The 25,854-nt window shown below is 45.3% G+C and overlaps 1 protein-coding gene across 4 annotated transcripts in view; it reads left to right on the top strand.

Annotated features, from left to right (window-relative positions):
- GALNT7 (polypeptide N-acetylgalactosaminyltransferase 7) overlaps positions 1 to 25,854 on the top strand; it is a 124,755-nt gene that overhangs the window by 45,028 nt on the left and 53,873 nt on the right. For all 4 annotated transcript variants that reach the window (XM_055087356.1, XM_024130814.2, XM_024130815.2 and 1 more), the window contains exon 2: positions 19,424 to 19,884. In XM_055087356.1, the coding sequence (XP_054943331.1) occupies positions 19,424 to 19,884 (461 nt within the window). The remainder of the gene's footprint in view (positions 1 to 19,423; positions 19,885 to 25,854) is intronic.

The following is a 25,854-nucleotide window of genomic DNA, read 5'->3' as shown; positions in this document are numbered from 1 at the left end:
ATTTTACGTTTGGTAGTGTATATATGTCCATGCCACTCTCTCACTTCATCCCAGCATACCCTTCCCCCTCCCCATGTCCTCAAGTCCATTCTCTACGTCTGCATCTTTATTCCTGCCCTGCCCCTAGGTTCATCAGTACCAGTTTTTTAGATTCCATATATATGTGTTAGCATACGATATTTGTTTTTCTCTCTCTCTCTCTGACTTACTTCACTCTGTATGACAGACTCTAGCTCCGTCCACCTCATTACAAATAACAGTTTCGTTCCTTTTTATGGCCGAGTAATATTTCATTGTATAAATGTGCCACATCTTCTTTATCCATTCATCTGTCGATGGACACTTAGGTTGCTTCCATGTCCTGGCTACTGTAAAAAGTGCTGCAGTGAACATTGTGGTACATGACTCTTCCTGAATTACGGTTTTCTCAGGGTATATGCCCAGTAGTGGGATTGCTGGGTCGTATGGTAGTTCTATTCTTACTTCTTTAAGGAACCTCCATACTGTTCTCCATAGTGGCTGTATCCATTTACATTCCCACCAACAGTGCAGGAGGGCTCCCTTTTCTGTTGGAGGATCTTGAAATACATACTTACAGTATGTTTGTTCTAGAGTTTTAAAAACTTAATCTTATTGCTCAGTACACAAAATTTTGACACCCAGCAACATAATTTGTTTGCTTTATAATATTCTCTAAACTGGAAATGAAGTGTCTTAAAATTATATGTATGTCATATACTTTAGTATGTGGTTAAAAGACAATATAATAAAAAATGACATCAAACTTAATGGTAAAATCCAACTACTCCTTTTAATTCCTTATTTCGAATTTACCATGTGTGTCTACTGCTTTGGAGAGAAAGTAAGATAAAGACTTTTAACTTCTTTAATTTTTTTAATTTAAATTTTTAAATTTAACTCCCCTTTAAAGAAGTATCTTAAGATGATGTTACTGGGAGCAGGTATAAGTAGGAGAGATCAGTAGAGAGCAAAGTGTAGTGAAGTATTTATTTGTTCTTATTTTAAAAAGAAGCATCTTCACATTAAGTGCTGTGCAGTGCAGGACATGGGCTGCTACCTCATGACTGTCTCATTTTAGAAGATAGGACATAATTCTCTCCTTTGCTTTTAAGTGATTGATAATTGATGATTGACTGATTAATAATTGAATTCACCACATTCTGGTTTTTACGCTTTTTTAAAACATTTGCTAAAGCTGGGTTTTTTTGTTTTTGTTTTAATGCTGCCTAAAGTTTGGTTGTGTCCTCAGATGAAGAATATTCGTAGCTATGCCCTGTGTGTGAACTTTTAGCTTAATCCTTCTGTGGTTATAAGTATTATTTCTCTGAGCCTTCTCTCAGCTCTGCTTGTTGTGTGTTCTCTCGCTGTTTTATCACTAAATCATGTATGCCAACCTCTTTGGCAGTCAGCAAACTTTAGAGCTTACTGTGTATACAGCCTCCTTATAGAAAAAAAATCCCAAGTTATTATGTGAACTGTTTTCTGATGAGGCAGCGTATGTCACTAAATAATTTTTAAAACAAGTTTAAAAGGAAGCGTAACAATTTTTAAAAACTTTATACTACCATATGTTCAATACAGGAACTAAGGAAAACCAAGACATAAGAAATATATCTTCTACAATCTCACCACCAGAGGCAACTACTACTTTTAACTTTCTTTCCTTTTAGTCATTTCTATGCTTTTCTTTTTGTAAAAAGAGATCATATGGTGTAAGCAGTATGCATAATCAATGTATGTCTCCTACTTTTAAAAAACTAACATTATGTCCTAAGCCTTTTCCACAAGAGTTATTTTTCTTAAACATTTTTATAGTTAAGTACTATTCAGTTGTGTAAGTGCAGCATTAATTTTCTTGACTACGCTTCATTATAGACATTCTGTTTGTTTCTAGTATATTTGTTGGTCTATGTTGCGCTGAACATTTATGCATAATATCCTTTCTGTAATTAGAGTTATGCCCCTAGAATACATCCCACTTCTGAAATTTTGTAGTCAGAAGGAGGGAATGTTTTTAAGGATTTTGATACATACAGCTTAGATGGTTCTGCACAAAAGTCTACCAAAGTCACACTGTTTGTACTTTTTTTTTCTCTCCTGAGGAGAGGGTGTGAGATCTTTGTGACCCTAAAAAGTTTAAGAACCACTGATGTATGTTTATAAAAAGAGATTTTATGTTTCTCAGGTTCATCACTGCCTTTTAGCTTTCTAGAAGGCTAGCAACACACATTGCCATCTCCCTCCCTCCCAACCTCCCTATCCCACCCCTCTAGGTGGTCACAGAGCACCGAGCTGATCTCCCTGTGCTATGCGGCTGCTTCCCACTAGCTATCTATTTTACGTTTGGTAGTGTATATATGTCCATGCCACTCTCTCACTTCATCCCAGCATACCCTTCCCCCTCCCCATGTCCTCAAGTCCATTCTCTACGTCTGCATCTTTATTCCTGCCCTGCCCCTAGGTTCATCAGTACCAGTTTTTTAGATTCCATATATATGTGTTAGCATACGATATTTGTTTTTCTCTCTCTCTCTCTGACTTACTTCACTCTGTATGACAGACTCTAGCTCCGTCCACCTCATTACAAATAACAGTTTCGTTCCTTTTTATGGCCGAGTAATATTTCATTGTATAAATGTGCCACATCTTCTTTATCCATTCATCTGTCGATGGACACTTAGGTTGCTTCCATGTCCTGGCTACTGTAAAAAGTGCTGCAGTGAACATTGTGGTACATGACTCTTCCTGAATTACGGTTTTCTCAGGGTATATGCCCAGTAGTGGGATTGCTGGGTCGTATGGTAGTTCTATTCTTACTTCTTTAAGGAACCTCCATACTGTTCTCCATAGTGGCTGTATCCATTTACATTCCCACCAACAGTGCAGGAGGGCTCCCTTTTCTGTTGGAGGATCTTGAAATACATACTTACAGTATGTTTGTTCTAGAGTTTTAAAAACTTAATCTTATTGCTCAGTACACAAAATTTTGACACCCAGCAACATAATTTGTTTGCTTTATAATATTCTCTAAACTGGAAATGAAGTGTCTTAAAATTATATGTATGTCATATACTTTAGTATGTGGTTAAAAGACAATATAATAAAAAATGACATCAAACTTAATGGTAAAATCCAACTACTCCTTTTAATTCCTTATTTCGAATTTACCATGTGTGTCTACTGCTTTGGAGAGAAAGTAAGATAAAGACTTTTAACTTCTTTAATTTTTTTAATTTAAATTTTTAAATTTAACTCCCCTTTAAAGAAGTATCTTAAGATGATGTTACTGGGAGCAGGTATAAGTAGGAGAGATCAGTAGAGAGCAAAGTGTAGTGAAGTATTTATTTGTTCTTATTTTAAAAAGAAGCATCTTCACATTAAGTGCTGTGCAGTGCAGGACATGGGCTGCTACCTCATGACTGTCTCATTTTAGAAGATAGGACATAATTCTCTCCTTTGCTTTTAAGTGATTGATAATTGATGATTGACTGATTAATAATTGAATTCACCACATTCTGGTTTTTACGCTTTTTTAAAACATTTGCTAAAGCTGGGTTTTTTTGTTTTTGTTTTAATGCTGCCTAAAGTTTGGTTGTGTCCTCAGATGAAGAATATTCGTAGCTATGCCCTGTGTGTGAACTTTTAGCTTAATCCTTCTGTGGTTATAAGTATTATTTCTCTGAGCCTTCTCTCAGCTCTGCTTGTTGTGTGTTCTCTCGCTGTTTTATCACTAAATCATGTATGCCAACCTCTTTGGCAGTCAGCAAACTTTAGAGCTTACTGTGTATACAGCCTCCTTATAGAAAAAAAATCCCAAGTTATTATGTGAACTGTTTTCTGATGAGGCAGCGTATGTCACTAAATAATTTTTAAAACAAGTTTAAAAGGAAGCGTAACAATTTTTAAAAACTTTATACTACCATATGTTCAATACAGGAACTAAGGAAAACCAAGACATAAGAAATATATCTTCTACAATCTCACCACCAGAGGCAACTACTACTTTTAACTTTCTTTCCTTTTAGTCATTTCTATGCTTTTCTTTTTGTAAAAAGAGATCATATGGTGTAAGCAGTATGCATAATCAATGTATGTCTCCTACTTTTAAAAAACTAACATTATGTCCTAAGCCTTTTCCACAAGAGTTATTTTTCTTAAACATTTTTATAGTTAAGTACTATTCAGTTGTGTAAGTGCAGCATTAATTTTCTTGACTACGCTTCATTATAGACATTCTGTTTGTTTCTAGTATATTTGTTGGTCTATGTTGCGCTGAACATTTATGCATAATATCCTTTCTGTAATTAGAGTTATGCCCCTAGAATACATCCCACTTCTGAAATTTTGTAGTCAGAAGGAGGGAATGTTTTTAAGGATTTTGATACATACAGCTTAGATGGTTCTGCACAAAAGTCTACCAAAGTCACACTGTTTGTACTTTTTTTTTCTCTCCTGAGGAGAGGGTGTGAGATCTTTGTGACCCTAAAAAGTTTAAGAACCACTGATGTATGTTTATAAAAAGAGATTTTATGTTTCTCAGGTTCATCACTGCCTTTTAGCTTTCTAGAAGGCTAGCAACACACATTGCCCAAAGTAGATGTGCAAGAAATTTGGTGAAAATAGGGTCTTGGTGAGACCTCCATGTGATCGAAACCGAGGCTCTGTTTCAGGAAAACAGGAGTAAGGTGACTCGGGCAGTGGAAATGCTGTAACTCTTTCTCAGTGTCAATTTGAAAACCTTATTGTATTTACTTCACATTTGTCAGTGGCAGACAAACAGAAGATTTCTGAAAACCATTCTGTGTTGCTGTGAAATCAGAATAGGTCCTGTGTGCCAAAGTGACCAACTGAAAATAATTTGTATTTTTCTCTGTAGAAATAAAGTCACATGAGATGAGTATATATTCCATTTTCTTACAGCCTGATAGTCACCTAGGCTAGTGGGCCCCATAGCAAGTTACTACTACTTTTTGAAGTACTAACGGGATTTCTAGAAGATTACTTCTATGAACGTAGCCCTGTCTGAACTATTTATTGCTAATTCTAGTTAATAGCATTGTATTGGTTTGAAACTAAAGGAAATTTTTTTTGTGTGGCCTTGCTGCGCGGCCTGCAGGATCTTAGCTCCCCGACCAGGAATGGAACTCGCACCCTTAGCAGTGAAAGCGTGGAGTCCTGACCCCTGGACTGCTGGGGAAGTCTGGACATTTTTACTGAAATGAATTTACTGAAATTGACAGTGATTCTAAGGGCTGTATTTTACTTTTTGCATTTCAAAAATCTTGATATTTATCAATTTGTGTAGTTAAAAGGTATGAAAAACTTGTGGGTGCCTCCCTCCCGGGGGAGAGTAAAGTGGTCCAGAACGTGGCCCTGGCGTCAGAGACCCTGGGTCTGTGTCCTGCCCCTGCCACCCCCAGAGGGTGTGGCTTTCAGCAAGCCCCTCAGACCCTGTGCCTTGGTTTTCTCATCTGCAGAATGGGACAGTGGTGTTACCCAGCTCCGAGGGTGACGGTGAGGACGGCGGGACACAGGGGCTCCTTCCATCGTCAGGGTCCTGCCCGCTCCTCACCCCTGGAAATCAGCTTTCAATAAAACACTTGGGCGAGAAATTGGTTTACCATTGTGGGTTCTTTTTAATTCCTTTTTTCACTCTAAGCCTTTGGAGGCTCTGTGTGAACTTTGCTGCCTTGGGCTGTGCTTTGTCTGACACTTGGCTGCTGTCTTCCTCTTGTACCTCCTTTCCTTCGTTCGTAGATACTAAGATAAATGTCTTGCTCACCTTTGAAGTACCAAGTAAAGGAAGGAAATTTCCTTCTTTTAACCTGAATGACTTAGGGCCATCAGAAGATTATGGCAAATAAAACCAAAGTGTCTGGGGAGACTTGACTGTCCCAAGTACCACGCAGATTATTTGCCAGCATTCTCACGTTAGTCGCGAAGGGCTGTCAGACTTGGTGGCGCTTGAGTGTGGCCGCCGAGGTTGGCTGGGGTGTGTCAGAGCAGCGTCCCTGACCGGCCGGCTTCTCCCCTTGGTGGCGAGGTGTTTCCCCTTCCTCACCAGCAGCCGTGGCCCTGCTTCCCACAGAGCCGAGAAGTCGCTCAAATCGCTTGTGCGGTGTTCTAGAAAGATGCACCGAGTAGCTACCGTCTACACACAGATAACCATCCCTCCCCCCGCTCTTTGTGCCGGAGCCACGTGAGTCCCTGGGGCGCTCTGCAGGACTCTCCCCTCCTCTCTTGACCTCGGCCTGCATGAGCCCTCCTTCTCAGGGAGCCTTCCCTAACCTCCCAGGCTAGACCAGCCCTCACATGGCACCTCATCTGTGTGAGGACCTGATTGCCTGTCTCCCCCTGGACGGAGGGCTCCCCAGTAGCAGGGGTGCGTTTGTACCGCTGTGTCCCCGAGGCCGGCAGAGTAGGGGCTCAGCACATACTCGACAGCCCATCAGCCGGGCGCTTCAGAGGAATGTCCAGGGCAGGACACGAGGACCGCAGGGTGCCCCTAGCACTGGGATGACAAAACTGGGCTCTCTCCATCTGCGGGGGGGGGGGAGATAACCATGGGGAGCCCCGAGGCCTCGGGACCCAGGCTCCTGGGCCTCAGCCGGTGTCATCGTGTGTCCTGAAGCCGGTGAGCGGGTCCTGCCGCAGAGCCGAGCCACCCCTCAGGCCTTGGGGTTCTCGTTAGTTTAACCACACGCCTAGTTTTTGGCCCTGTTTTTGGCCTTTCTTGAAATTCTCTCCTGCATTGCTTTTCCCAGCATTTTATTTCTAAACTGGTTTCTTACTACGCTGGAAACATCCGGGCCCGTCTCCGCATTCATCTGCTCCATCAGAGACCTCGCTCCAGCTTTCAGCTCTGCGCTGGCCTGCTCCCCGCGAGGCGCCCGCGCTTCACAGGGTGCCGTCAGAACCTCCTGGCCTTGAAGAGGCACCGCCAGCATCGCTTCTGCTGCCGCCTCCCCACTGGTCCTCTCCACTCCTTACACCAAGCCGTTTGCATTCCCTGAAGAGTCCTTGCGTTTTTCATGCTTTGGTGCCCTTGCCTAGGTCTAGAAAGGCTGCCAGGCCCCGCTCTTCCCCCATCTCACAATCCTTCCCACCGCTCCTGGGGTGGGGAGTGTTCGCAAACCCAGGCCATGCCGCTTCCGGCTTCCCTTCCCCTGCGAAGAAGCCTGGGCCGCCTTCTAACATGTCAGAGAGCGCCTGGCGGGTAGCAGACCTATAATAAATACTTGGATAACTAGAAGGACAGTTCTTTTACCTTTTTTTTTTTTTTTTTTTTAGTTCTTTTACCTTTTAATGACGCATATAAATATTAACCTGAATGCCAAATACCACTCATGATAAACTAGAGGATCCCTGGATAAGCATTCCCTCTTGAGAGCAGGCCTGTTGTAGCTGAAAAGTTAAAGGTCAGAAAGTTTATTACAGGAATAACCCTGATCTACTCTGAGGGTATTTTTCTTTCTCACATAGTGACAATTCCTTGTCACCCCTCCCAAAATGGATTTCTTGTCCACAGGGTAGTAAATGTAGTAAATGTTACTTGGTAGTAAATGTAGTAAATGTTACTCCAAGCTTTAAAATGATACATCTGCCCTGAAAATCTTGAGGTATTTTCTTTCCTGAGGTGACTTCTTTTCAGATTTGCAAGAGAAGATTATCTTATACCAATCACAGTGTATGTGTGGTAAAGCCCCACATTGCCGTGCTGTTTTATGAGCTGTTACTTCTCGGGGCAAAGCAAGGAAGCACTGGAGGAAAGGCTGTTTGATGCATTTCCCTCTGCAAAGTAGCAGCACTTCATGTGGGAGTGCTGTGTTCATTCTAGAACTTCTCCCCTGGAGACATAATAGGACATTGCTTTCTCAGCTTTCAAAAGGGTATTACAGACGTTCTCTCCTGACACAGATACCACGTCTGACCTCGTTCCGCTCTCCCTTGGTAAAATGTTTTCCTTCACGTCCTAAGAATTATTGATGATACTCTTGGTGACATAATCTCCAAGAAAGTTTTCAGGAAGATTTGGAAATCATTAGTGCTTTCACTGAGATCACCAGATGTGAAGGAGAGTTAAGAGTTAAACTGTTTGGCTTTGACTGGTATTAGATTATGAAGTGTATTGTTATATTGGAAACAAGAGTCAAAGGATAGGATTAAATAAGCATGTGCCTGGATTTAAGAAAGAAAAAAGAAGTTTTAACAGCAGTGTCCCCAGGGACGGATGTAGGGCTCGCTCTTTTAAAATATTGTAAAGGTGATCTGGAAAAGAGAGTGGAGCACGTGTCAGCTCTTCTAGGTGAGAAAGTGGAGTTGATTGGCCCAGGCCGAGAGAAGGTCCCAAAGTATGTGGATGGGCAGGTGGGCGGAGGAGGGCCAGGCCGGGCCTCATCTTCCACCAGTTCAGCTCTCGGCGGGTCCTCTGGTCTCCACCGGACAGAATGCTGCGATTGTTCCTTCGAAGGGTCTGTTCAGCAGGGTTAATTTCTTGCATCTTATCCTACTAAGCTGTTCGGCTTTTCAGTGTATATTACCACTCTCCATCATCACATATATAATATATATGCATACATAAATTATTCATGTGTTTAAAAATCTTTGCAGATTTTAATTTACCATCTTTCTCTCTTTGCTTTGCTTTCATCTTTTTCTCCTCACTCTTTCCCCAATACTTTTCTTATTTTTAGACAGGTCGTTTTGTAGGAATAATGTGGTAGGATATTTATTGTGAAATGTTGACAATTAAAAAAAAATTTTTAGAATGAAAATGCCACTTAGGAACTTTCTTTTTAAAATTCAGTAATTGCTTAGCTCCCAAACACAGAGAGTTACCCACTATATCCTTTTATGATTTCTAAGAGGTATTATAATCCACCTTTCATTACCTGTGGGAGATGGGGCTTTTAAGTGACATTGGTGTGCCTTGTTCTTACAGCCCTGTCTCGACATCTGGGCTGTTACCACTGAAATGATGGCATAAACTTTGGCAAATATAGCTTCGTGACCTTTTGAAATCTACTACAAAATGATTTATTGATATTTGGTTTTTTGTTTGTTTGGGCCACGCCCGCCGTGCGGGATCTTAGTTCCCTGACCAGGGATCAAACCCGGGCCCCCTGCATTGGGAGCACGGAGTCTTAACCACTGGACCACGCAGGAAGTCCCAATTTATTGATCAATTGTTTAGTACCTATGTTTGATTCTTAAAATTCAGTTTGAATCAGCTAGAGATTTAATACTAAATATTCACAATAATAAATATTGTTTGAAACCTGTAAAGTATATATATGACTCCGTTAATGAGCTAAGGCATGAAAAATAAAAGTTATTTGGATTTCATCAAGGTGTTCACATTGCATGTTTCATAGACCTCTTGGTTAGTTGTCTGTGATAATAACTTTGATCTGGGCCATCAAACAGTCTCAGAAATAAAAGTTTTTTGTAAAAGGATAACCAGTTAGTTGTTTTCCTATTTGTAGACATTAACCTATATTTTGGTCCTTTATCTGCCCATTTCTTCTTTTAATGTATTCCCTCTTGAGTACTATCTGGTCATTTTCTGACCTGATTTAGAATCTCTAGCTTATTTCTGTTTTAAAAACAAGGACCAAATTTAGCAGGAGACCATTGGCAAGATAAATTGGACTAGAGGCTGAGACTAACACCAGCAGGTTTACTTTCTTGTGTTTAAATGAAGTACTCATTTTCCATGAAATAACAAATTTCACTTGCAGACATGATTTATTCAGATCTGAAGAAGAGAAACTAAAAAAAGGATTATTCAAATTTTAGATTTGTAGGGAAAGTAATGTTTTCAGTTATCTCATTTGGATTCTCAAAATGCTAACTTAAACCAAGTCCAGCAGTAGCATAAGACAGTGGATGCAAAGCCAGTTTATATTCCAGCAAATAAATAGGTGATGTGACCCCCCAGCTAGATGTTCCCCATTTGCTCAGTCCATGAAGAAGCACGCATGGAGTACCTACTGTCTACACACAGATAACCGTCCTCCGAGAGCCCTCGTCTGACTGGGGAGAAACATGTGAACAGATCCTAAGGCAATTTGGGAAGAGCAGTGTTAGAAATATTCGGGACCTGGGAGAATGGGGGCGGGGGGTGTTCAGACCTGCTGGCTTGAACAGCTGGTGCTTAGTGATAATTTCACATTTACAAACTAGAACATTAGAGATTATAGTGTTAGTGCTGAGAAGGATCTTGTGTGAAATCTCCCTTTTTCCAGTTGTAATTTGAATTTATATGTTGAAAATGCAAAGTTTTTATTACTAAGGAATTTGCAGTTTACCCTGATACGTTTTAAGAAATGCAATGCATTGACATGGTTATTAAAAAGTAAATTTTATCATAATTTTAACCAATTTGGTCACTTAGTTTGGTTAAACTAAGTTTTGTTTTAAAGTGTACCATATGCTTCTGAGGAAACGTGATGGATTTTTATTACCCACGCTTACTAATGTCCCTGTCAGCCACTTTTAAAGTACACCTAATCACTGGAGTAATCTAGAGTTGAAAGAGATCAAACTTAAAAATTAGAATTTTTTTAATATTTCAGAAGTCTTTCTTTTTAGTATTGCCTCTCATCTGTGAAACAGTTTAAATAAATGTATATCCTGTAACGAAATTCTTACTTGTCCATTAAGTTTGGGTTCTGGTGAGATAAAGGTAATATTTCTTGCCAGTTAAAGAGTGATTTTTCTAAACCCTGAATGAAGAGGTTCGCCCACAAACACAGGAAGAAAAGTGTACCCACATACAGTGTCCAACGGTATGAGTGATGTTAAATATTAGAAACGTACTGAAGATTTACTTGAACCAGAGAAAATGATGGAAATTGGACACTGGCTAATTTATAACTTGGGGTACTGTCGGTGCATAATTATTATCCAAAGGTGGAACATAATGAAACTGACGTTTTGCAGTGTTTTTATAAATAGTGGTGGGGAGAAAGCAGCTTAACTCTTGTTTTGTTTCTTGGATGATGTTAAACGCTGGAAGGGGTCAGTGTTTCCCACTCCCAGCATCCAGATTTCATCACTGACCTGGAGGAAAAGCCTTGAGTGGATTAGAGACAGCTGGGGTGAAGTGCTTGCCTTTGCCTTCTGCTTAAAAAGGGAACTTGCAGCCTCCAGAGGGAGTGGACTAAAGGATGCTAGACAGCATCAACTGAGAGCCCATTCCTGGCATCAGAAAATGTCGCTAATTTTAGATAACCTTCACGAGACTGTCTTCAATAACTCACACAGTTGGTTGCCCCAAGATAGTTGATACTTTTCTACTGACTATGTAGTATTTTATATACAAATTGAAAGTTTCTCATTATATAAGTCAGGCAGATCGCAAATTTATCTTCAGAAAATCATTGTGCCAGTGCAGATGGACACTTCTTTTAAGAATACCATGTGATATGCACAAAAATACAAATCTACAAATCCCGACTAGCCACACAACTGTGAGATTTATCAGGAGGCTCTTTCATAATGGAAATCTCCCTTTATTAACATGAGTAAATGTTCAAAAATGTGATGTAGCCACTTTTTAGGAGGACACCTATTTTTTAAAATATTTATTATTTTTTGGCTGCATGGGGTCTTAGTCATCACAGGCGGGGGGGTCTTCGTTGCAGCACGCAGGATCTTTAATTGCAGCGCGCGGGCTCTTCATGGAGGTGCGTGGGCTTCTCTCCAGTTGTGGCCTGCGGGTTCTCTCTCTGTGGTTGTGTCGCGCGGGCTCCAGGGCGCGTGAGCTCTTCGTAGCGGCACCACGCGCGGGCCCTCTAGTTTTCGTGCGCAGGCTCAGTATTTGTGGCGCGCGGGCTTAGTTGCCCTGTGGCGTGTGGGATCTTAGTTCCCCGACCAGGGATCCAGCCCACGTCCCCCTGCGTGGGAAGGTGATTCTTAACCACTGGACCACCAGGGAAGTCCCCCTATATGCTCTTTTCTGATCCCATGCCTGCCTTCCAGGGCCACCCCTCATGCCCTAACACTCCACCGGCTTAGTTGCCCTGTGGCGTGTGGGATCTTAGTTCCCCGACCAGGGATCCAGCCCACGTCCCCCTGCGTTGGAAGGTGGATTCTTCACCACTGGACCACCAGGAAGTCCAGAGGGCACCTATTAACTTCAGTATTACAGAATACAGGACAGATCTGTATTATATACTGCATATCATGTATTGCTCATTTGATTCAGGAGGAGTGGCATTTAATTGACTCTGAGCCTGGTAGGTGGTTAAAGTGCAGCGCTGCCTTTCCCACTGGAGACTGGCTGCCAATATCAGCAGCTCTGATGTAGCAGGAGCTCCAGGCAGCCCAGGGATGCACCGTCCCTAGAGTAAGTCTCGGTCCCCCTGGCTTACTGTGTAGTAGCCTGTGACTGGTGGTTACCTGCCCAGGTCTAGCCTGTGGTGTTAGGATTACTGACCTGAGTTCCTCTTGGTGGAGCAGTTACTGTGATGTCACCTGTGCTGCTTTCTCCACGCTGTTCCCTTTTGGTTTATATCCTGGCCAGGTGCTTGGCATCCCTACTGAGTCAGTCCGTTGCTTTGGGCAGATAATCATTCTATCGGAATGTAACGCTTTTTCTCACTGATAAGCCAGACCCTCCTCCACTTCCAGTTCTGCCGTAACTGCTAACAGAGGCATCGCCATTGGCCTTACAATGTACTTGGATAGGGTCCTTTTCCATAAGGGAGGACGTCCTACGTATCCAAGGATTGGTGAGTCCTCTGTTTCCTCTTGAGTGTATCCATTTCAAGCCCTGATGAAGCAGACAGATTACTTGACACTCCCCTACTCCCACCCACCATGGCCCAGAAGGGCCACCGACGCCCAGGGCAGTGCGGTCAACTCTCAGGCCTCTGAAAGGAGCCAGAGTGGGTGGTCTTCCTGAGCACAGGATGTCAGCAGGGGCTGGGCCAGCTCAGTATCCAGCTGTAGTAACCAGAGAGAAATCGGGTGCCGAGGCTAGAGCACCCCACCCGTGCCTGCATCCTGCCGTGCGCTGGGGAGAGTCTGGGGACACCCCGCCCACAGGCTCGCCCCGTTTCTTCTGAACTTCGTTGACTATTCTCACCCCTGCCTCCCTGCTGTCTTCTGCGCCTCCTGGGTGACTGAGTGACTGAGTGCAGCTGGAGAAGGGGTGCAGCTCGGAGTTTTCTAATTTATCAAGAGGGTCTTTAAACTGTAGAATTAAATGTGACCTGTTATGTTGGAAACTCTGTGGCTCAGGCAGGATGACAACCAAATCGCGAGCAGTTGTTAGTGGCGGCCACGTTCCAAAGCAAAGCTGATTTCTCGAGAGATCTGGTGGCTGCAGAAGCTCTTCATTATGAGCTTAGCTTTCTAGGCTTACCTCGAATTTCAGATCCAAGCCTGTGTTAGTTTCCGTCGCTCTAAATTCCTTTGTATTCGTATCATTTCTGCCGAGGCATGACCATCTTGGAAAGATATGGTGCGTAAGGGTGATTGGGGTCAAGGGGGAGCTTGGTAGATTGTAAGATGGAAAGTGAGTAGTCTGACCTGATTCCTGTGAATCCCGCATTTCCATCTGGTGATTATTAGTGGTTCTGTTTTTCAGTACATTGCCACCTTTACAAACATACTGATCTTAGAAGATTATCTCCCGATTCTGTTTTCCATTTCTAATCAATAGTGATCCATTGATTTTGACTGTTAAGGAAATCGGCTCGTGCTTATGAAGGTATCTTAACACCAGCAAATCACAAAGGCAACTGCCAACTCTCATTCCCTCCCAGGAAGAAGGAGCATGTAGTTCTCCCTCTCCGGGGAGCTGAGTGTTGTACTACTTTACAGTCACCCTTTGAATCGTATAACATGACGATTTGACGTGATTATTCTTAATTGACTTGGGGTTAGACAGACAATTCCCGTATTTGGTTTTGCCTTCAGATTTAATGACATGGAGGCTTTGAGAAGTGAGCAAATTCAATTTTTCTGGTGTCTATTATACAGCATTATTAAGAATCCAGCACTGTGCACAGAATATAAAGTTAGGTCCTCCTCTCTTCAGAGAATATACACTATCGCTAGGACGCTTCTGTCTGACCAAGCCCCTCTTTCCCTGCCGTGTTCTCCCTTTCCCTCTCAGACCCTCTCTCCTGAGTCAGGCAGGTATTGTAGGACTCACGCATTCATTCAGTGGATACTTAGGATTGCGTGCCTTGGGTGCAGCGGCGCATCCCGTGGACGTGGTCCCTCCCCTCCCACGGAACTTCCAGTCCAGTGCAGGGATTGCGGGCAAAGCCATCCCCATTAGCCAGTCTTTGTAAACAAGGTTTTATGGGAACACAGCTGTACCCATTCGGTTACGTGCTGTCTGGCTGCTCTGGGCACTCTAATGGCATCTTGAGTACCTGCAGCAGAGACCCTGAGGTCTCAAAAGCCTGGAGTGTTTCCTGCTCCTGCCCCAGGGGGTGAGGTGGAGAGCTGAGTGCAGGCTGGAGGCGGAAGAGCTCTGGGAAGAGCGTCTACTCTCCTGAGGGACGACGGCCGGCGTGGAGCCTGGAAGCAGGGGAAGGGACGTGTTCATACTTGAATTTCAGGGAAGTCACACCGGCTGCTGTGCAGAACAGTAGTGACGAGAGACAGTGAGTGCACGCGTTGGAAGGAGAAGCACTAACGCCCGGGGTTCAGGCGCACGGGCTCTGCCTGGATGCACGTTTCAGCCTTGCCTTGTACTGATCCTGACGTTAGGTCACTTCTCTGTTGGCTGTTCTGTCTCTGCAGCGGGGGTGGTAATCCCAGAACCTGACTCTTGGCATTGAATAGGTTAATATGCGTGAAGCACTTAGAACACAGTGTTGGCAGTCGTCACTGTTATTCCTATTCTAGTCATCCTGTTAAGAGGGCAGAGTGGCCTTGGCAGTGTTGGCAAAAAATTAATCAGTCTAAGAAAGAAATGGAAAAATTTTTTTGAGCCAAGTTTGAGGATTATAACCCAGGAAGAGCATCTCAGGAAGCTCTGAGAACTGTTCTGCCTGTTAGAAGCCAAGGCACAGATATATAAAGTTTTTTGAGACAGAGGGCTGTACATCCAATGCCGTATTATTGACAGTTTACACGATCCAGATCTAAGTGGCATCGTGGTGGGTCACGTGAGCCCTTACAAGCTCAAGAAGGAAGGTTATCTTTTAAGGAGTTGTCTTGTTGTTGCTGGGAGAATGTTGCTCTTGATGGCTGGGCAGGTATTTCTGCTCATGGGGGAGGTTTGGTTGGTGTATAATTGCAGACACGCAGTGCACAGCGGGGGAGAGAGGAGGCCAAGGGGCGGGCAGAGAAGAACTTCTGTGTTTAAATTTTTCTCGTCTTGCCGTAGAATACGAATCTTATTTCCCAGCAGTGAGGGTATGGAGCAAGCCACTGGATTCGGGAGCTACACAGGCAGCAGGATTGACAGGAGTCAGGGATTGATAGTCTGTCCGAGCAAGAGGCTGCGGGTGAAGCACAGGGCTGGTGTCCGATCGCTCGAGTGGGCAGTGGTTCCCGTCCCCGAGGTGGGGAGGACAGTGATGGAAACGGCTGTGTGACGTGGGGTAAATGGTAAGTTCATTCTGGGGTCTTTTCAGTTTAGGTGCCAGGCTGATTCAAGCAGAAATGTTGAGGAAGCGGTTGACTGTGGGCCCGGAGATGAGAAGTGAGATGGGGGCTGAGGAAGCAGGGGTAGGAAAGCTCAAACGAACCTGCACCTCGCTGGCGAGAGGAGATGCCGGAGTGAGGAGGAGTGACAGGCAGGCCCCTAACAGATCTACAGAGAACACCAAGAAGCAAAGGCTAGGGAACCCCCGGGTGGTCCAGTGGTTAGGACTCCGTGCTCTCACTGCCAAGGGCCTGGGTTCGATCCTTGGTCTGGAAACTAAGATCCCATGAGTCTCGCGGCCAAAAAGAGTCAAAGGTTAGACAAAGGGAAGATCAAAACAGTTTTTGGAGGAAGATGAGCATGAAGTTCGAATCCATTAAACGTTCCCTTGTTGAGGTGGGGGAGTTTGAGAACCGTTGAAGTTTGCGAGTCTCACATCAGGCCCCACCCACCTAAACCATAGCACGTCTCTCACGATTCGGGTGCCTGATTTCCCGTACTCCCGTGTTGCGCCTTCTTCCAGTAAAGCCGTTTTCCCCCAGTGGAATATTAGGCACTACAGAGGATGCTCTGTTGACCTTCGGTGACCTGTTCAGTGTACTTTTCTGTCCCTTTTTCCCTCCCCTCATTCTTTACCTACCCTGTTACTGGTTCACTAGAGCCTTGATGTGAAAAGTTGAAGTGGGGGGGCCATGCCTTCCTCCTTTTTTGTGGGGTACTTTGTTCAACATCAACAACTTGAGTCCAGTATCTGAGAGTTTTATAATGACCTCTCTATTTTAATTTGTTTATTACAACACTGCGGTTGTGTAGTATAACTTTGGAAAGAGCCAGGAGGTAAGTGGAGAAAAGGACACTTTCCCATCACCGGAATCACCCCCAGCTTCCGTGCCTCTTTGTGACAGAGGCGTGCTTGGCTTCCTCTCCTCTGGATGGGTTAATTCCCACCAGAGCCCTCAGTGCTTCGGGACAGGGCTCTCGGGCAAGGCTGCTTCCTGCCTCCAGACTAGCCCTACTCTGACCCTTAGAGCTCACAGGTTAGGCTTCAGCTACGTCCCTGCTACTCGACTCAGGTGTGCGGTGGTCAGAAGCCTGATCCAGAAGGCTTATCCACCTGTACCTGGACAAAGGCATCACATTAGATGGTTAGGCGAAGTGCTGCATCTTAGGTTTGGTTTTGTGCTACAGGAGGAAAATTGTGGAGAAACTTTGAAATGGACCAAAAAGATTATGGGGTGCATTATCCAACTCGGCTTTCTATGCTATCTCACCCTTTCATTATCTCTGAGCTGTTTTACCATCCTGTAAATGATAGAAAACTGCTAGTAATGCACAGGCGTCTTGTCCATTGAAATGGCAATCATGTACTGTGGAATGCAATTGGTTACTGCTCTCTGGATATTGACCAGTTTTACCAGTTTTGCCTCTGTTTGTAAATTCTTTGCAGTATTCTTGATGTTTATATATTTGTCTGTTCTTTGGATTCACCTTTGAACTGGTTGTAACGTCCTACGGTTCCTTTTAAAATTAATCAGTCAATTAAAATCTGTGTCCCACGTTCAGAAAAAAATTCTTGTCATACATACACATGTATGTTCATACCTGCATGTAATATCTCTAGGAAGATTCACAAGGAAGTGCTGGCTGTGAGCACCTCTGAGGAAGGGAAGGTAGGAAAACTTGCCTTTCACTATATGCCCTTTGCGATCCTTTGAATTTTGTATCACATGCTTATAGTGTTGCCTAAACATAGAGATAAACTTGTTAAATTCCTTTTTGAACTCTCTCAAGTCGATCCTTAGCTAGCCATTACCAAAACTTCAACATCGACTAAATTCACATTTGAATTAGCTGACTTTCCAAAGAGACCTTTGTCTCTAAACTACTGGTAGACGGCAACCTGCATAACAGCATCACACCTGGAGCCTTACTTCTGTACTCTTTAAAGTTTTTAACTTTATTTTTCAAGACAGCTCTAACACTGTAGAAACATGTCAGTGGGAGGGTACTAATTCTTTCATGAATCTCTTAAGGAACCAGGGGATCTTGGCGTGAGGGGGGTGGCAGACCAGCAGGCCGTCTGCGGTTCTGGTTCTGACCTCCTCACCTCGCCCCAGCCCAGCTGCACACGCTCTCTAGCGTCCTCCGCTGGTTATAGCTGGAGGTGCTCCCTGTAAGCCAGAGGAGCGCAAGCCTGATGCATATTGAAATCACCTGGGGAGCTTTTAAAATTCTGATGTCCCAACCAATTAAATCACAGTGTCTGAGGGGTGGGACGCGGACATCAGAATACTTAAAGCCACGGAGGTGATGTTGAGAAACAAGGCTCTGTGCACGGATTCAGGAAAAACTTCACATGTGACATCCCAGAAACAAAAGCACTCAGGATTTCTTTCTTTTTTTTTTTTTTTTAATGTTTGTTTGTTTGTTTATTTATTTATTTATTTTTGGCTGCATTGGGTCTTCCTTGCTGTGCGTGGGCTTTCTCTAGTGGTGGCGAGCGGGGGCTACTCTTCGTTGCGGTGCGCAGGCTTCTCATTGTGGTGGCTTCTGTTGTTGCGGAGCACGGGCTCTAGGCGCGCGGGCTTCAGTAGTTGTGGCTCGCAGGCTCTGGAGCGCAGGCTCAGTAGTTGTGGCATGCGGGCTCAGTAGTTGCGGCGCACAGGCTTCAGTAGTTGTGGCACACGGCTTCAGTAGTTGTGGCTCGCAGGCTCCGGAGTGCAGGCTCAGTAGTTGTGGCACGTGGGATGAGTAGTTGTGGCGCACAGGCTTCATTGCTCCCCGGCATGTGGGATCTTCCCGGACCAGGGCTCGAACCCGTGTCCCCTGCATGGGCAGGAGGATTCTTAACCACTGCGCCAGCAGGGACGCCCTGCACTCAGGACTTCTGACGGGAAGATCTGTGCAGGCGGTGAGGAAAGGGAGACACCCCTCCCAGAATACCTGTACACACTGAGTCTGTGTTTCCTTGGGACGCCTCTGGAACATGGCCAACTTAACGTACTGGGTGTGGTTTAAAAGCCCCAGCTGACTCGGTTACAGTCACTAGAGCTGTTTTTTTTTTTTTAATAGTTTGGAACTCAGCTAAACTTTCGCTGAGCAGGAAATACCTAATGGGGGCTGTTGAGTGCATATCCCAGCCCAGTTCCTCTGGCATTTGGAGCACGAAGCCAGCCTCGGGGTGGGTGATGCCTGACACCACTGCCACCCTGTGGCTGTGTGGCCGACAAAACATCATATTCCTCGTACACCAGATAACTGGGAAAACCACTCTGTACAACAGGACCTGTTAAGTGCCTGCTTTAGTCACAGGTCCTAGAACCTCATTGCTCTGACCTGTGACAGTGTGCTTTGGGACGTCCCTGGCGGTCCAGTGGTTAAGACTCCGTGGTTCCACTGCAAGGGCCGTGGGTTCGATCCCTGGTGGGGGAACTAAGATCCCACATGCTGCACAGCACAGCCAAAACATTAGGGAAAAAGAAAGAAAACAGCAATGTGCTTTATTAAGGGGTCTTTGCTAGAGAGTCGTGTTTATAAGGGGAGAAGTAAAAAAATGCATCCACCCCTTCGTTTTGGAACGGTTAGGCAAGGAAAGAGTCTCTTCTTGGTTCCCCCTGGGAAAGGTACCTTCTAATGGGGGCCCTGATTCATGGCCTGCTTCCGTTTCATATTTCAAACCATTTGACTGTTGCCTCAGCTATTTTGAAAACATGAAAATTGGTGTCATAAACTCTGCTGTGGTTGCCTTCATGTACTCACTGTATATCCCCCCTCCCTTTTGTGTAGGAAGACAGAGCTGTTAATAACCCCATGCCTGACCGAGGGGGCAATGGACTAGCTCCTGGGGATGACAGATTCAAACCCGTGGTGCCCTGGCCTCATGTTGAAGGAGTAGAAGTGGACTTAGAGTCTATTAGAAGAAAAAACAAGGCCAAACATGAACAAGAGCGCCATGCTGGAGGAGATAACCAGAAAGACATAATGCAGAGGCAGTATCTCACGTTTAAGCCTCAGACTTTCACGTACCGTGATCCTGTGCTCCGCCCAGGGGTCCTCGGTAACTTTGAACCCAAAGAGCCCGAGCCTCACGGAGTGGTTGGTGGCCCTGGAGAGAAAGCCAAGCCGTTGGTTTTGGGACCAGAATTCAAACATGCAGTTCAAGCCAGCATTAAAGAGTTTGGATTTAACATGGTGGCAAGTGACATGATCTCCCTGGACCGCAGCGTCAGTGACTTACGACAAGAAGAGTAAGCACAACCCCTCCTCTTTCTGACCTGGGCGCGCGTTTCCGTACATACCTAGACTTACTTAGATGCTTAGAGTGCAAAACATATCTGTGCCTTCACTGCAAGGGGATAGAGGGTCTTTGGTCCACGACGTGGCCAGAAGGGGGAGATCTCCCCAGTTGTGTTATTTTACTGAGGGTGTGGCGTATAAAATTCTGGGATCTCCTCTACCAGTGCTGCTCAAAGTGTTGTCCCTGGACGAGCACCGGTCTGAACGTTCTGTTCCCAGTCCACAGAGAGAAAACGAGCTTGTACCAGGCTGTGAAGTAACTATTGATATGAAGTGCTTTAAGTTCACCTGACAATGTTTGAATAACAGAGCTTTCTCTCTTGGTGCGTTCTTTTTCCTTCTGGACCAAGCTCCTTGTCTTGCTGTGGGACGGTAAACAGGAATGCTGCTCGGGATGCTTCTGGGACTAACTGGTTGTTTGCCTTCTTCCGTTTTTACCCTCAGCACTGAAACTGGGAACGGAAGCTCCTGAGTATGTACTGTGTAAAAGGCGCCTTCAGACAGGTGAAACCGTAGCCCTCACGTTCAAGTCCTTTTCATGTAGTGTGATTTAAAACAAAGGGTTTCCAACTCTTGACTTTTGATAATGGTGATAATTGAATGAACTCAAAGCTTTTTCTCTTGCAGTTTATTCAGTAACTTATTCTACTCAGAGGGTCTAAGCAGCTTCCATTCGCTTCCATTGTGTGGATGCAAGTTTAATTCACTGCTACTAGAAAACTTTCCAGATGTATTCTCTGTGATGTGAGGTTAACAGAGTCCTCGTTTTAAGAAGTGAACACAGCAGGCGCACACACACACACGGTCCCCACAGCAGCATCCTTTATGACCCTGCAGTCAGATTCTGGACCTACCAGAGGGCTACTCCAGAGACTTTGGACCTTCCTGTATTGATCTGATAGGAGTGAGGGGGGGGGGGGTGCATGAAATATGCAGAGAAGAAAGAAAGAGGAGCAGTAGAGAACCAGGCTGGCGAGGGACATAACCTCTAGTACGGAGAAGAATTGGAGCATCTCGGGGGACTGTGAAGGGAGAGTGTGGGAGCAGTTATTCCTGATCAATGTAGAGATTCGCCTGGTCGCAGATTTGCCATATTTAGAAAGAAAAAAAAATAGAAGATGCCCAGTCGAATTTACTTTCAGTTAAACAATGGAAAATGTTTAGTATAAGTCTTTCCCAAATAGTGTTTGGAATATACTTATACATTAAAAATACTTGTGGTTTATCTGAAATCCAAATTTAACTGTGCATTCTGTATTTTGTCTGGCCGCCCCCCTAGGCAGGGGCTGAGGCCGTTGTTACAGAGCGAGAATTGCCGTGCATGGACGCTTGAGGCCCCCAGGCGGGCGCTGCGGTCCTCCCTGGAGTGCGTCCCAGTTCCCCGGGGCAGTCTCAGGCCGTGCGTCTGCCACAGGGGGCTTCTCCAGGGCCTCTCGATGGCCTTCTCCTCACCGTGATGGGGAAGGAAAGGAGGGGGAGAGTCTAACACTGACTCTCTGCTCCAGGCCAGGACTTCCTGCAAGTGATCTTATTTGATTCTCACGAGCAAACTGTGAGAGAGTTGCCACGTGTGAACGTGAAGTCTGAGGCTTAGCGCTGTGACTTCTCTATCTGCCCAGCGAGATGGCAGAGCTGTGGTCCTACCCCAGGTGGCCCGGTTAGAAAGGCCTTCTCCCTCCTCTGCCCCACCCCTTCCTGGACAGTAGGGACCAGGGCAGGGTGACCATCCCAGGGTGAGCTCAGAGTGGAAACGGAGATTTTAGCACATGAATTACTTATAAAAGATACACATGTTAAAACACCAGTTTTAAAATCAGTTTAAAATCTAGCTCACTCTTCGGTATAAGAAACGTGCTAAGATATAAAATATCAATAGAAAACCAACAAGGACCTACTGTATAGCACAGGGAACTATACTCAGTATCTTGAAATAACCTATAATGGAAGAGGATCTGAAAAAGAATACATATATTCGTATGTATATATATGTACATATGTGAGTGAATCACTTTGCTGTACACCTGAAACATTGTAAATCAACTACAGTTTTAAAAAAGGAAGAAAGAAACATGCCAAGAAAATCAAAGGCATACATGCATACACGGCAGAGCAGCGCCCAGGGCTAGCGTGGTCCTCGGTGCCTCCCCCTCCTGCGCCCCTCACATCCCTTCTGTTTCCCAGGCCTCTTCTTCCCTGCCACCACGCTCCATCTCCAGTCCACCCTTCCATCTCCCCTGTCACCAGCCATGGCCACGCCACTGTCATCTCTCCTAGAACCCCACCAGCGCCTCCTGCCTGTTCACACCTGGTCCGGGTAACATCATTCTTTGCCTTCCCAGAGGACCTAGAATAAAACGTTCCGGGCCTGCCCGCCTCGCTCTGGCCGCGCGCCTTCTCCCGGGGCGTTTGCACGTCCGTCCCCCCGCCCCACACTGCTCCCTCACCTCTGTGGCCCCTTCCCAACCCTCAGGCTCCATCAGACTCTCTGGCCTGCTTTATTTTCCATTACTCCTCTCTGGCCGTTTCATTCCTAGTATCTCTCAAATTTTATAATTAGACATTGGTTAATTTAGCTGTCTATTGATTGTCTTTCTTACTAGATGATAAGGTCCCGAGAGCAAGGAATTTGTCTGTTTTCTTCACCAGCTACTTCCGGTAAATGACACCCAGGAGCTTGGCCGTGCCCAGTGGTGAACATCCGTTGAGAGAGTGAATGAATGAGTGAGTGAATGAAGGAGTCTGCTGGGATCAGACCTTGGCTCCATTACCAGACGCGAGATCTCAGACCAGCTCCTTGCCCTCCCTAACCCTCAGGTACCTGATCCATCACGTGGGTCTACCGACGCCTACCCCCTGGATGACGTTGGGATTAAAGGACATAATAGACTAAAAGTCGTACCACACGCCTCGGGTTAGAAACTTAAGTATTCGTGGCTGTTTCTTTTTTAATTGCTGTGGCACTTTCTTCAGGTCACAGTTTGTCTAACCTTGAATGTGTCTGTAACTACGCAGCTTTGAGGTCCTCTGTTGCTTTTTGGAAAACGTGGATGCCCCCACAGCGCCGAGTCTGCATCCTCTTGCGTCTCCTCGCACCTCCCTTCATGGCAAAGCCTTCGTCCCCTTTGATGATTTCAGACACGCCAGGCGCCTCTGAAGCTGCCATCTCTCTGGGTCTTGCTCTCCTACAGCCGTCTTTCTTCCTGCCTTTCGCTGGCTTTCCTAACTGCATTCCCCCCCAGCCCGTCGCCTTCCTTCTTTTCTTCTTGCCTCTAATCTTCCTTCCTTCCTCCTGCCGTGCCTTTCCATAGGCTGATCATTTCTTTGTTCTTTTCTCTGGCATAACTGGAGCAGCGCTTAGAAATAAGATTATTGCATGTTCCTGCAAGGATCGTGTCCCCAGTCAGATAAAAGGACTGAGGCTATCTTAGCAAATGATCCTAAACCCCTTTCTAAAATTCTATGCTAGTGAGAAAACTTTTGTTTATACTCAAAATATGCAAACATACTCCCAGAAGATTTTTTAACTGAATCCAGATTATTTTTAAAATTTGATTCTCACCCTTTTAAAAAAACGGGATAGGCTTCTTTCCTGTTTGAACACTGTAAAATTCAGTGTAGCCTCGTAAATAATTTCTAAGTTGAGTTATTCATCATTTGGAATGTGGTCAACCTTAAGAATTTTCTCCAAAATAAAAAGGTCAACAGCAAATAAAGCGCTGCTAAGTTTCACGTAGTATCTGACGTGCATATTAGCGCTTTTCTGCTCTACCAGCAAAGGGAAGGCATCCCACGGGCCCGCCTCACACGCACGCCCTCCCTCACACTCGGTCCCCATGGAGAGCATACTGCACGGGGCCTGAATCTCCGCAGCTGTGGGATCTAGGCCTGATTAGCCTGCTGTCTCGCCTCTGTCATGCAGAGTGAGCCACCTGCCACGCTTGGAAACCCAGCTTTGAGCTGTTTGTCCAGTTACAACATCTGCCCCTGGTTCACTCGCTCATTCTTGTGGCCGTTCCCTCCATCTTTTCGGATGAAAAGCAGGGCAGAACTGCCCAGCTGCCAGGGTGACTCAGGCTCACGTCTGCTGCAGCTTTGAATCACATCCCCTGGCTGAGTCATTTACTGTTGTTGATTGCTCGTTAGGAGGGTGAGTAACAGTGTTGGAGGGAACTGGAGGCCTCCTTCTTCGCTAAAGGCTTGAGCCAAGAATGACCTCACCTGCCTGCACACTTGTTTTCTATTAAAAAAACACACATGATTTTCTGCGCAGTTCGACGGGGATGGAGTATCTCCAATAAACTTGGCGCTGTGCTAGCCCGTCAGGGACGCAGCAATGAGAAAGTACAGCCCCTGCCTTCGAGGGGCTCGCCATCTACCCCTGGGGAGAAGGGAAAGGTTACTGCGACCTAAGAGCCTGAGGAAGGAGAGGGGGGCCGTGTTGGGTTACAGGGAAGTCAGGAAGGGATTTACGGGGGGAGCGCTAGGGACGGGCCTGACGATGAGGAGGTTTCCCAGAAGGAGGTTACAGGTGTAGAGGGCGGGACGGTAGGCGTGGACCGGGAGGAAATCCCGTGCCGTGGCTTACGTGGATGGGGCAGTGAGTGCAGAGACATAGAGACACAGCTGGTAGGACAGAGGGGGTGGCGTTTGCAGGCCCCCAGTGCTGCTCTTCATAGTCTGCACTGAATGCGGTGCAGGGAAGACCCACTGAAGGGGTACCGAGAGAACCTGAGGAGTGTCAGGCTGCTGGGGTGTCCGGAGCGGGCGGGGGGTGGGGGCCTGACCTGGTAGAGGGTCCGTAGCATCACAGTAGGAACTTGAGTGAAGGCCCCAGAACCAGACGAAGGAGACTCGGGGAGAACAAGAGTTAGAACGGGAGACGCTGGCAGCTGTGGGAGGGGAAGGGGGAATCAGACATCAGTACAAGGCTTTGAAGCTCAGAAACAGGGGGAAGAAGGCCGCCACTGACCAAGGAGGGGGGAGGATGAGAGCGAGCTGCTCTGCCCGGAGCACCTGTGCCCTGGACCTCGGCCTCGGGCGGGTCCCCCTCCGCCGCGCTGAGCCCCGCGGGGGCCGAGCCCATTTGTGGGAAGTGCTGTTTGTGGTTCCGTTAGATTTTCTTCTAATAAAGCATAGGATTTTATTTCCTTTACTGTGAACTAACGGCTGATGCAAATATATGGAAATTATTCTCGCCCTTTTTCTGCCCAAGAAGGCAGACAATCAGGGGTATGGAATCCAAGCTATTTTGTTTCAAACAAATGAATTAAATATTTTGACTTGCTGAACAAATTCATCTGCTTCTACTGTTTAACGTTTCCTCCTGCCTACACTCCTGTTGCATTTCTGTTTTGTAGAAAGCTATCTCAGTTGCATTGACAGAGCGAAATAATAGATGTTAAAGTGCTTCAAAAACTCTAAGAGCTATGCAAATGTTCATATGATTGTTAATAACTTTGTTAAGCTTGTCTGTGAGAAACTGAGGTGTTTTTTTAAAGATATTATACACTGACATTCCTGCCTTATACGCTAGGTGATTCTCTTCTTACCTCATACCAGAATACTGATATTTAATTTTATTTCAGGTAGTTATGGTCGTGAGCTTTTTCCATTCTCCGTCTGTGTTAAGGGTTCTCTTTGATACCTTTGTGTAGAATATAGTAATATAATTTATCAAATAGTTGCTATTTTCAAAATAGGCTATGGGGTTCTTTTCTAATTTCAGTTTCTATACATTGTGACCCATGGGTTTCAATTAACACTGACTAAAGGTAAGGAGCCGCTCGTAAGAAGTTAAAACAAATCATTAGAATTGCCTATAAATCATGTACACACATGTGTATGTGAATCACGTATGTGCACATGAACTTCAGTGCTGCGTCCTAGTTTCTGTTAGCACAGTGAGCGCTGGTTCTGTTCGA

The sequence above is a fragment of the Physeter macrocephalus genome, chromosome 9 (genome assembly GCF_002837175.3).
Source record: "Physeter macrocephalus isolate SW-GA chromosome 9, ASM283717v5, whole genome shotgun sequence".
NCBI lineage: Eukaryota > Metazoa > Chordata > Mammalia > Artiodactyla > Physeteridae > Physeter > Physeter macrocephalus.
Note: the sequence above shows the minus strand (reverse complement) of the source record. Positions and strands in the feature narration are given on the sequence as shown.